General features: G+C 34.6%; 1 protein-coding gene across 9 annotated transcripts in view; it reads left to right on the plus strand.

Moving 5' to 3' along the window:
* Window positions 1–12,543, plus strand: part of CNKSR2 (connector enhancer of kinase suppressor of Ras 2) — a 258,842-nt gene that overhangs the window by 93,644 nt on the left and 152,655 nt on the right. For all 9 annotated transcript variants that reach the window (XM_007126579.4, XM_055081924.1, XM_028482781.2 and 6 more), the window contains exon 5: window positions 4,101–4,142. In XM_007126579.4, the coding sequence (XP_007126641.1) occupies window positions 4,101–4,142 (42 nt within the window). The remainder of the gene's footprint in view (window positions 1–4,100; window positions 4,143–12,543) is intronic.

Raw genomic sequence — 12,543 nt, forward strand, 5'->3', positions numbered from 1 at the left:
AATATCACAATTTGATGGAAATAAAATAACTTATGATAAGATGACTCCCTCAAAGTACCTAGGGCTGTTTAAATATTTAGCACGATAAAATGAACTCCAATAAATTATAGCTTAACTAAGTAGAATATAGTCATTTAGTTTCTATTCTTCTCCCTAATATGTGCTTTTTGTGTTGTTCTGCTTTATTGTTTTGTTTTTATTATGCTGTGTCTCAACCTTTGTGAAAGCCTTTGGTTTTCAATAATGAAGAGGCATTCTGGCTGAAAGAAGGTAGAGATACAGACAAGTAGAAGCAGTATTCAAAGTAGTAAGCTATTTAAAGAGAAATAAGTTTACTAGCAGGAAAAAAAAAAACAATCAATAAATTGGGGGAACGTGTAACCAAAACACAAAGCTCTGAGAAGCTGAGAACTGTTTAGAGTGAGCTAGCAGATACTGTTTTTAAAGCAGTTTACTGTTTTATGGATTCTATATATTTGATCATTTTTGGTTTGATTTGGTTTGGTATTCTTCTATCACATGATATCCTATAAAATAGAATACGTGTTTCTCAAAATATTATCTTTATCAAAATCATCTTGAGGACCCGTACTCCGGATCTACTGAATCTCTATTTCTGGGGATGGACCTGGGGATCAGCATTTTAACCCACTCCCCAAGTGATTCTCACATGTATACAGAAGTAAAATCTGAAAAATCACTGCAGTAGCTTAACTGTGTTTGGGTGTACTTTCATTGCTTTTGCAGTAATGCCTTTACTTTCTTTGCCTAAAAGACCTACTTTTTCTAAGACCCAATTAAAAGCCACCTTTCCTGATATTTTTTTAAGGCAAAGTTAAAGTTGTTTCCTCCTCTGCTTCCCCAGCCCCATGATCCTGCCTTTATTATAGTAATTATTGGTGTCCCAAAAGTCTTAGCGCATATTTAAGCTTTAATAACTTCACATATATAAATATGGTATAAACATAGTTTGAGTTTTAATTATTTCAATTTCTTTTACAATCATTTAGTTTTATTTCAAATGCTAAGTTTTTAATTTTAATATTTGTGTGTGACAGTTTTTTAGACCCATGGAAACACTCGGCCACCTTAGTCACCTGATGTAGCTCCCTTAGACTTTATCTTGTGGGGTCATCTCAAAATTGTCAAGTATGCATCAGTACTTCATTCTTTGAATAATACTAAGGCCAGGATCACAAATGTAATCCTTTTAGTCACTGAGGAGGAGCAGCTGATGAAAGTTTTTACAAAGTTTGAAATTTGACTTGCACAATGTATAGCCCAACACAGTGGTTTTGTTGAATTTTAATAAGAAATATATTAATATTTTTAAATTTTAAATAATTGACCTTTCATATGTTGATTTGTGTAACTTCATGGCATTTATACTTCTAAAGTTATTGAAATTTAAAACCACATGAAGACTGTAGAATTCTACATATTTTAACTTATTTGTGTGAATGCCTATCTCCTTAAACTGCACTTCTCTAAGCCATGTTTTATTCATCCTTACATCCTTAACACAGATGATTAATATTTGCTGAATCAAGAGGAAAAGTACATCTATTATACATTATCCAATTGGTTTAGTATAGTCAATATTATTAAACTGTTACGAAATATATTTAGATACATTTAGTATATTTAAAATTTAGCTTCAAACATAAATATACTTAATATTTAGTAATATTTACTGTTTCCATCCATTACAGTTATCCTTTTAGATGCTCAAATTGCTCCATCTCTGGCCAGTGAGAATCTCTTCATGTTGGCTTCTGAGTCCTACTGACACAATACTCGTAGTCTTTAATAGCTTCTTTCTATCTTGTGTCACAATATAATCCATGCTCCTCTTGTACAGTTCCTATCCCAGATCTGGTATTAGCCGTTTTCCAAGAAGGCTTGGGAAATTGTATTTGAAGACCACCAATTGTGGGGAGTTCATTTATTACTAAATTGGTCATTGTTTCTATGCTTTTTCAGTGGACAGAGCTAAGAGAAGCATACATACATACATACATACATACATGCATACATACATACATACATGCATACATAATACATCAAGAGACTCTAAGGTTTTTACTTAATTTCTTATATATGTATCTGCTTTCTCCCATGCTAAAATTACTTACCAATGTCACCAAGAGTGATAGAATGATACTGTCATATAACTGTTCAATTGCTTCATCCTATAAAACACACACAACAGTTTCAACAAAACAGTAACAGAATAACAACACTACTACCAACAATATGGTTACTGAAAATAGTATAAGATTTTGGTTAACAGTTCTTTTTCTTACATCATACTAGGGATGTACAAGTAGAGTATATTTTAAAGAGACTTGAAATAGTTACTCTGTGTGATTATTCTATCACTAGCAGAATATTCATTTAGATCATATTTACTTTTTTCCTTGAGAAGAATCCCTTTGAAGTTTGAACATTTAATCATATCCTCTGATTCTAGGAAGGTAGGTAATTAATGAAACTTGCATCCATTACAGCTGAAGCTAGCTGTAGAGGCAGCATGGGGAAACTGGGCAACTTCCCAGCTTTTCCCAAATCGTCTCTTCCCAGTGTAATTGTGTTTGAAGTTAATTCTGTAAAATTGGACTCTTCCAAATTCAGATGTAAGTACAAATGCACTTTCCAAATATAAATGTTTTATCTACACCTTAGCTCCTCTGTACACATAATTCATAGTTAATTATTAAGAGTTGACTTTATATGAGTATATAGACACAGATATGATGGTGTTTGTAACAAACTTCTCCTTTGGCACAGAATGGCAAGGCCCAATCCTTAAGTATTTCTATTAGTTTGTGAAATGAATTAGGCCAAATTTCACTTTAAAAATTTTGCCCTGATAAGAATATGTACTTCTTCTGACAAGGTATTGTGGTGAAGTGGCATTACCAAAAGCTATGTTGAGTAGGATTCCTTTGTGTCAAAATTAAATTAAGGGGAAAAAATGACGTGGATTCTCATTCCTCGAAATATGCAGTATTGTGGAATATAGATTTTTTTTTCAAAGTTAGATAGCCAAATAATAATTAGTTAACTTTATATTTTAACATAAAAGTAATTAGTTTAAAATTTTTAAATGATACAGAGCAACAATAATTCGTAGTTAAAATTATTTATCATTTACTGTATGCCAGATAGTGCTAAGCCATTTATTTCATTTCCTTATTTGATTCTCACACATCCTTATTGGTTTACTTATAATATCGTGCCCATTTTATAAATTCCTTGAGTAAACTGAACCATAGAAACACGAAGTTTCTAAGCAAAGATCATTTTGCTATATTACTGCTTATTGTAAGTCTAGCAATTGCAGATAAAAAGACAATGGTGAATTTTTTTAAATAATTTTTTTGTAATTTCAGGAACTCAAATTTAGGCAAGAACTATAAACTTGATATTCATTAGTAGCATATATCAATGTTAAGTGCATAATAAAAGTGTATTTAATATCTTGCAATAAAGTATTTTTGAGATTTTTTGATGACTATTGAAATAAGTACTAGTGTTTTTCTTAATGTTCCAATCTATAGTAAATCAGTATTTGAAATGTTGGAAATATTTCAACAAAATACATTTATCACATGTAAAAGTTTAGACAGGAAATGATTATAGTAATTTTTCCAATATTTGTTTTTATATCTATTCAATGTATATTATCCTTTATTATGTGTGTTTAAAATTAGTAAAATTAGGGGCTTCCCTGGTGGCGCAGTGGTTGTGCGTCCGCCTGCCGATGCAGGGGAACCGGGTTCGCGCCCCAGTGTGGGAGGGTCCCACATGCCGCGGAGCGGCTGGGCCCGTGAGCCATGGCCGCTGGGCCTGCGCGTCTGGAGCCTGTGCTCCGCAACGGGAGAGGCCACAACAGAGGAAGAGGCCACAACAGAGGAAGGCCCGCATACCACAAAAAAAAAAAAAAAAAAAAAAAAAAATTAGTAAAATTAGAAAACACAGTTAAGCAAAAATTAAAACATCCCTGTAACTGACCATCAGAGCTAACCAATGTGAATATATTAGTTAAAAGGAATGCTTGATTTTTTAAAATTAATGTATATGTTTCTTATTTTTAGGATTGTACTGTATATGAAACAGAGAATAAAATTCTTCATGTGGTAAGTATACTTGGATTTATTTTCACCTTCATTACAAAATATGTATTCCTTTGTTTAACTAGCTATTAAGTAAAAAGCTACAGCCTATAAAAAAGTGAGCCCTGTATATTTTATAGGAAAAGTATAAAAAAATCAAAACATAACAGGTTATATTAGTTATAACCATTCTATTGTAACTTAATAGAAAAATATGACACAGTACTTTAAGATTGTAGTATGTAGCAAGGTTAAAATGCAATAAAATAAAGAATCTGGAGAAAAGGAAATTTGAAATAAGAATTTTTCACTCTTGACCTGTGACAAAAAGAGATCAGAAAAAAGTATTTGGTTGTATAACAGAGATAATTTACCTCTGTTGTCATTTGGATGAAGTACTTCATAAAATAATCAAACTGCCTTTAGTCTGATTCTGTGTTCACCAAACGTCTAAATTTTAACTTGGCCATATTTATTGAATCAATTCATGACTTTGCATGTATTTTATTTTATTACTAGAACTACTGAGTATGAGTACATTATACTTTGTAGAAAGGCATCTTCTTTCTTCTTAATGAAGTTTGCTGGGTTTTTTTAAATAAATTTATTTACTTTTGGCTGCACTGGGTCTTCATTGCTGCGCACGGGCTTTCTCTAGTTGTGACGAGCAGGGGCTACTCTTCGTTGAGGTACACGGGCTTCTCATTGCAGTGTCTTCTCTTGTTGCGGAGCACAGGCTCTAGGCGCACGGGCTTCAGTAGTTGTGGCATGTGGGCTCAATAGTTGTGGCTCACGGGCCCTAGAGCACAGGCTCAGTAGTGGCACACAGGCTTAGTTGCTCCGCAGCATATGGGATCTTCCCGGACCAGGGCTCAAACCCGTGTCCCCTGCATTGGCAGGCAGATTCTTAACCACTGCGCCACCAGGGAAGCCCTTGCTGCTGCTTTTCTTTGTTAATCCATTTCTTGGTTGATGCTCATCTGCCCTAATAACTTCACCTCTATTAGAGATGAGTGACAACATAAATAACATTGAAGACGTTTCGAAATAAATGCAATATATTTACTTCGGCAATTTTGCATTTCAGCTAGTGAGAATTTAAAGATCTTGTCTGATAATGATTGAGACAGTGGATGGCATTAACCAATCAATTCAGCTCAGAAAGCACTTGTATTTTCATGTTATTACTCCACTGCCCTTCCTGGCCTTTTTATGCAAGGATGGCCCAGCCTTCACTAGAAGGTTGTATACTTGTGTATTACTTTTCTCACAGTAAGAATTATTTTTTAAAAATAATAAAATAGTATAGTATTCCACTTGGTATGTAATGCTGGGATACTTTATTTTTATTTATTTATCTATTTATTTTTGAAGCATAGTTTACAATGGAATACTTTCTTTAAAACAAAATTTTCAGAAAAGTCTCTTTGTAGGTTTCCTGTAATATAGAAGAAATCACTTGGAGTCTAAAAATCTGTGTCTGAATCCTAGTTCTATCACTTTCTGTCTCAGTGACCTTAGTCAAGTGATTTAACATTTTTTGAGCTTTTGCTCTTTTTTAAGGTAAATTTTAACAATTAAAAAAAAATTACTGAGATAAAATTATGTTAGTTCCAGGTATACAACATAATGATTCAATATTTGTAAGAGACTTTGTTCTTAATATGTAAGGTGAGTATGTGTACTCATATAACCTAGTAGAGATTACAGTAGCTTGAGATATGCACTAGAACATAAACCGCCTCAGACCAGACCCAATATCTTTATTTTGTCTGGAGGGTAGGGAGGCATTTGTCAAGAGGAAGGAGAACTTATCACTTATGAAAACCTGCTCTATCCTAGGAATTCCAGAGGCAATACAAGCATCAGAGTGTTCATCAATACCTGGGCAAACAGAGATAGCTCAGGAAAGTTGTGAGGTGTGTCTTTTCCTGACATAGATCTCTATTTAAAGATGAGTAAAGAAAAAGAATGGGAAAGAGAAGAGGAAGTTTCCTCTCATATATTAGAAGAAAATCTTTCCCCATGAAGTAAATTTATTAAGAACATCTTTTTAATGTTCTCAATAAGAACTAAAAGAACATTGTTTTATTAAAATAGAATACCATACTATAAAGAAGGTAAGGCCACTATAAACTGAGCATAATATGGACTAAGAAAACAGTCTCTAAAACTCAGAACATGGGAAAAGAAATTAAACCATGCTGAAAGCAGCAAAAAGCAGACTGGGTATTGAAGAAAATTGAAACAGTGAGACACAAGATAAACTTTAATGATGCTCAGATATTTAGTAAATTAATGAAAAGACAAAAAATGAGAGAAGATAATAGCTATAGAGTATAGATTATGGTTAACCCACCTTCAATTAATTGTTAGTTTCTAAGAAAGAAAGTAATAGGAAACAAAGATATCATAGAATAATTTAGAAATAGAAATAGGGAAATTTGGATTACTCAACAAAGTCAGAAAATGTGTTGGAAAGATAACAGTTTCAACACAAATGAACTTATATACAAAACAGAAATAGAACCACAGACATAGAAAACAAACTTATGGTTACCAGAGGGGAAAGGTGGGGGGAAGGATAAATTAGGAGTTTGGGATGAACAGATACACACTACTGTATATAAAATAGATAACCAACAAGGACCTCCTGTATAGCACAGGGAACTATACTCAATATTTTGTAATAACCTATAAGGGAAAAGAATCTGAAAAAATAGATATAAATGTGTGTATAGCTGAATCACTTTGCTGTACACCTGAAACTAACACATCGTTGTAAATCAACTATACTTCAATTTATAAAAAGAACAATTTCAAGATATTTTCTGTAACATTTTACAATTTCTATGGGAAGAAGCAACTTTACATTCCTTCAACCAGTGGCAGGAGAGAGATGTGAGGTTTTGACTTCAGAGAAACAAATTTTAGAGTGTATTCACATATTTACTCTGAAACCCTAACTGCCAGAAGACAATGGAACAAAATCCATAAGTCTTTGAAGCAAAACTGTTTATATCTAACGAAATTATCATTCATAAGTGAAAGCAATAAAAAGATATTTTTAAATCAGCAAGATCACTAAAGGACCATTTTGAAAAGTATACTTGAATATGTTTACCAAATAAATGAAACAAAAGTTGAATTCCAGGATAGGAAGGTTATGGTAGCAAAGGCTTGAAGGTGAACAACAAAACCAGATGAGATGGTGTCTTAGTTTGTTGCCACTGCTTTAACAAAAATACAATAGACTGGGTGGCTTAAACAACAAACATTTTTCACTCTTCTGGAGGCTAGGCAGTCCAAGATCAGGGCACCAGTAGATTTGGTGTCTAGTGAGGGCCTGTTCCCTGATTCATAGAGGTTCTTCACATGGTGGAAGAGGCAAGGGGAGCTCTGTGGGGTTTCTTTTATAACGACTCTAATCCCATTCAAGAAGGCTCCAAACTCATGACCCAAATACCTCTCAAAGGCTCCACTTCCAGATACCATCACACTGGGGATTAGGTTTCAGCATATGAATTTGGGGGGGGGATACAAACTTTGAGTCTATAACAGATGGAGAGGAATAAAAAAGTATATGAGTTCTAACTGCTGTTTTTTAGATGAGGGGTTTTAATGATAAATCAAAAATATAATGCAAATATCATTGAATTTATATATTTTTTAAAGAGACAAGCTCTGTATTTCTAAATTAAACCACGAAGACTACCATTACTTTCCAGTGGCAGTTATCCTCAGAAAACAAGGATTTCCTGTAAAACTAATGAAATACAAATTTTCACCTATCGATTCATAAATGCAAATACACACACACATACACACACTAACACACACTAAAAATATCCAAATGCTGGTGAGAATCTGATGAAATTAGAATGGACACACCGTATTGCTAGGCATGTACGTTCATAAAACCTTTTTAAGTTTTAGTCAATTTCAAGGCTCAAAAACATTAATACTGTACTAACATTTATGTAGTGTTTAACATATGCCTTAGGCACTATTTTAAATGCTCGGTATAAACTAACTCATTGGTCCTCATAACAACCTTATGAGGTAGGTATTATTACTATCATCTCCATTTTACAGATGAGGAAACAGAAGCATAAAGAGGTTAGATGACTTTTGCCAAGTGACACAGTTGGTCTGGCCCCAGATTCCATATTCCTATACTATCTTGGGAATCTAGTCTAAAAATAAATTCTAAAATGCAATAACGTTTTCTGTAGAAAGAGTTTATAGCAGAATTATATGTAATAATGAAAAATAGGCAATAATAGGTTAATGCTTCAGTAAACTATGGTGCATTCACAGGATTAAATATTCATACTATTTGAAGTTGTATTTGTGAATATATGATTTATGAATAAATTATCCATAAATAAATTTATGAATATACCAAAAATATTTTGTGACAATATTAATGGAAACATTCTAAATGATAATGTTAAGTAAAAACCAGATTCAAAGCATTATAAACGCAGAGTAGATCACCATTGAAAATTGAAAAAGAAAATATTCTCTATTAATATTTACTGTGTTTATTTGGTAAGATGATAGCTGATTTTTTTTGTTTGTTCATTTCAAATGTCCTCCCAAGTTTCTTCAGTTAGTTTATGTTACTTTTATAATTTTTCATTATAAAAGTAAATATTTATTATGTTTATAATCCTGATGGCCTTGAATGGATAGTTTTATTCTCTACATAGTGAAATAGTCAAAAGAAACTTGGACAATCCATAGGTTACATTTCCTGTTCAGCTTTTTTATCTTTAAAATTGGAGAGAGTTGTTTATGAGAAAGTAGTAGACTCTGAGGACCAAAAAGCTGGGTAGAAAAGAGGGTTGGTTGGTTTCAGTGGTAGACAGAGATGTCTACTAATATGAAATGTGAGAATGAATAAAAGGAGACTGGGCAGCTTGGGTTTCCTTGGAATTTGCCATTAAATATAATGGAACAGATGGCAGAGTGTGACCGTAAAGGACAAAAGGAAATGCACATATCAATGTACTATATATCTGAGTGCTTGTCACCTGATGATAAAGAGGAATATATTTCACCTCTCTTGATTTGATATTTCCCTCTCCGTTAGGCTTTGTCGCTGATTACACGTTCCCTGGCATGCTGGAGCCCATCTGTTTTTGCTCTACACACATCCCTGTTTTATACAGGAAATCAGATGGAGGGAATCTGGAGTTCTCTTCAGTTCTGTACCCTACTTTCCCCTTACTCCCACCTTTCACTACAATCTTTGAATCTGGAGAGAGAAACATTCCTGAGAAGCCATTTCAGACCTTGTGCTTTAGCAGACTTTTTCTGCTTGTCACAGCTCTGCTGCTCTCGCTGGTGAACCGCGAACACTTGTCAGCTTTGATAAGCTCATGGAAATCCCAGGCCAGGCATTGATCATTAAAGTCACATTGTTTAAATCAGATTGTACTGAACTCAAGTACACCTTTTACATTAACCAACAGTATGATCTTGTATATGGCACTTGCTTTGTGCTAGCATTTTACCCTTATCGTTTTTATAAAGATAGTGAGAGGAATAAATAAAGTAAATGCCTATTGTATTATTTTAATGTTAACACTATCTTTTCGTTGTATAGTACTTCACAGTTTACAGGGTATTTTCATGAATGCTCTCTCTTCTCTCTCCTCTCTTTTCTCTCCAAGGTATTGTTTTTCATTACTTATTTACGTTTGATCATGAATTAGGCTTATTTTGGCTTGTTAACTATTTGTTTTATTTCATGAAAATTTTGTGTATACTTTTTTCCTGCCTTTAAGTGTATGCGTTCTTTACTCCTAAGCTCCATTTGGGCTGAGATTATTGTTCCTTCTCCGCTATCTAGACTAGAAATGGCTAAAACCGCATACAGCCAACAGTTAGGTTAAGAGAAGAGCCTGGAGGAGAAAATTAAAAGGTCATTTTAGACTTTGCCCCACCATCTGTATCGTATCATTCATGTAAGCCTAGTTTCCCTCTTCTAATCTCCCAAAACCTTGCAGATGTAAGTACTAGGACAGCAGCATGCCCCATAATAAAATAAAAGTCATCATATTAATATTTTATCTTTAGAGATTTCTTGAAAACAGTGGTGGTCTAATTACTTTATTAAAATAATGTTATATTGGTCCCTGAAGCTGGGAAATGGCAGCTTTGCCAATTATAGACTCTTCTCTTAAAGCTGTGATCTTGGGCCATTGCAAACTAATGTTTTTGTATGGTTGACATTTTGGTTGTAAACTGTAGCATTTGAACATACAAATTATGGTCAGTCTCATTAAAACATGAAATCTAATACTGAGTTTTGTAGATAGAAAGCATTAGGATGCTTCTTTATTTTGAAAGTTAATGTGACCCTTCTGTTTTGGCCCCCTTCACTGTCTTTGTGTCAATCTAAAGAAGCACGCTAACTCTATTACTGAAATAGGCATTGATTTCTTGAGTGTCGTATTAGATTATCTTCAGGTTTTGGCAGTTTGGTGCTTTATTGCTTTATAAATTTTTTAACTGTAAATTAAGTTCTCCACAACTGATGTCTTGTGCAGGAATGAAGACATCCAGATAGAATATGATGGAGTTAGAAGATGTTTGTCTTTTATGGGACAAAAAAAAAATGTGTATATACTAATGGGAATGTAAACACACATAAAAAAATCAAAATAATCTGTTTTCACTGTGTCTTTTTAGTGTGTCTTTATGATTTGGATAGACAGTATGTAAGTTGGTATATTATGGATGTTTTTGCTAATATCACATTTGCTGAAAACATTATGCATTGTAAAATGCTTTCATATTCAGGTTGACTCTGAGTGTACAGTCCTCGCTCCCAGAGTGTTCATTTTAGTTGTTGAGTCAAGTGAGGCTGAGTAATGTAATAGAAAGAGCAGCAATTTGAGTGTTAAAAAGATTTTGTGTCCTGACCCCATTCTGGCACTTACTAGCTGTGAACAAACTAAATTAGCCTTTCTGATTACTCTGGGGGATTGGAGTGTCTGTGATTTCAAAGGTGTAAATGCCATAAATCTTTGGTGACTAACTCACAAGATCAGTAGAAAACAGTATGATCACATAAAAGAGAGAAATTGAAGGACTATCTTAATCTAAGACCATTCTTTATGTGATCAAAGACACTATGGATTTTTTAAAACTATAGTTATTGTCACTGTAAATGTAAAGATTTCTTCAAAAAGGTAATTGAATCGTTCCGGAGGTGGATATCACATGGTAACTTAAACAAGGGAAGTTTAATCTAAATAATTACTAAACTGTGATAGAAGAGTACCGATATAGATGTAAAGAGACTCTAAAGCATGCCCTAGGACTGGGGGAGAGTACCCAAGGAAGGACAGCTTGAGGTGGACACCTTCCCCCACACTGAGGGTCAGAAATCATTCGAACAGTCAGGTTGCAGCTTCACTGAGTTGCCTAAACCAGAGCTGGTCCAGACAAGAAGGAAACAACCTTCCAGGACACAGGCAAGTGATGCTGGTAGGAGAGCTCACAGAGAGTGGGGTGCTGCCGTGGGTATGAGGCTGAGAGGGCCACAGGATGGTGGCCACTGAGCCCAGACTGAGGCTGTGAGGTCACTGAGGGACTGCATAGTCTGGGCATCATGGATGTCCCCACACACATGTGTTCACTGATGGACATTGTAGCAGAAGCAAGAAAAAGCAAAACACTGCCCAAAGGGAAGAGAAGCCTCCTTCTCCCTGCAGTATCCCTCCAGCACCCTCTACTGGCACAAACTTAACATTGTCCTTACTGTGAAGTAGAAATATTTGAAGAGACCTGCCTGTCATCATAGAGCAAACACTGAAGGGTGAATTTGGAGCTGAGAACCAGTAAACTAATAACTGGTACAATGCAATTAGCTCTTTTCTCCATAAAATCATATATGTCAACTTTGAATTTCTCTACTATATGTAAAGACATTGCTCCCAGGTCTCTGCTATTTATTCCCTATTTGCCCATAAGCTGTATACATAGTGCCTGGATTTTCCAGAAGCTCATCCAATCATAATGAACAGCTTCACTCTTGCTGTTTGAATCTAAAGTAAAATTAAATTATCTTCCTAATAACCTACATCTTATTCGAACCACTAATATGTCCAGACCCTTGTTAATCTTGAGCCTGGAAACTAGTGTGCCCACGAATGAGTACTCCTCTCATCTGTCTGGGGACTCCCTGCAAGCCTGCCTGGCTCTGCTTCCTGCCCCTGAGAGAGAAGGCAAATAGGGTGGAGATTTTCCGAGATCCAGTTCTGGTTTCCAGCTGACTGTTTCCCTATCAGAAATCAGAGGAGCAATGGAGGCTCTTGTCCCAGCTTTAATTCAGACCAGGATGTCTCAGGAAAGTAGTTGTAAGTTGGAAGTGTCATGGGTCCACTTCTTGCTCATCAATGTAGGTGCA

Source organism: Physeter macrocephalus, chromosome 21 (assembly GCF_002837175.3).
Source record: "Physeter macrocephalus isolate SW-GA chromosome 21, ASM283717v5, whole genome shotgun sequence".
NCBI lineage: Eukaryota > Metazoa > Chordata > Mammalia > Artiodactyla > Physeteridae > Physeter > Physeter macrocephalus.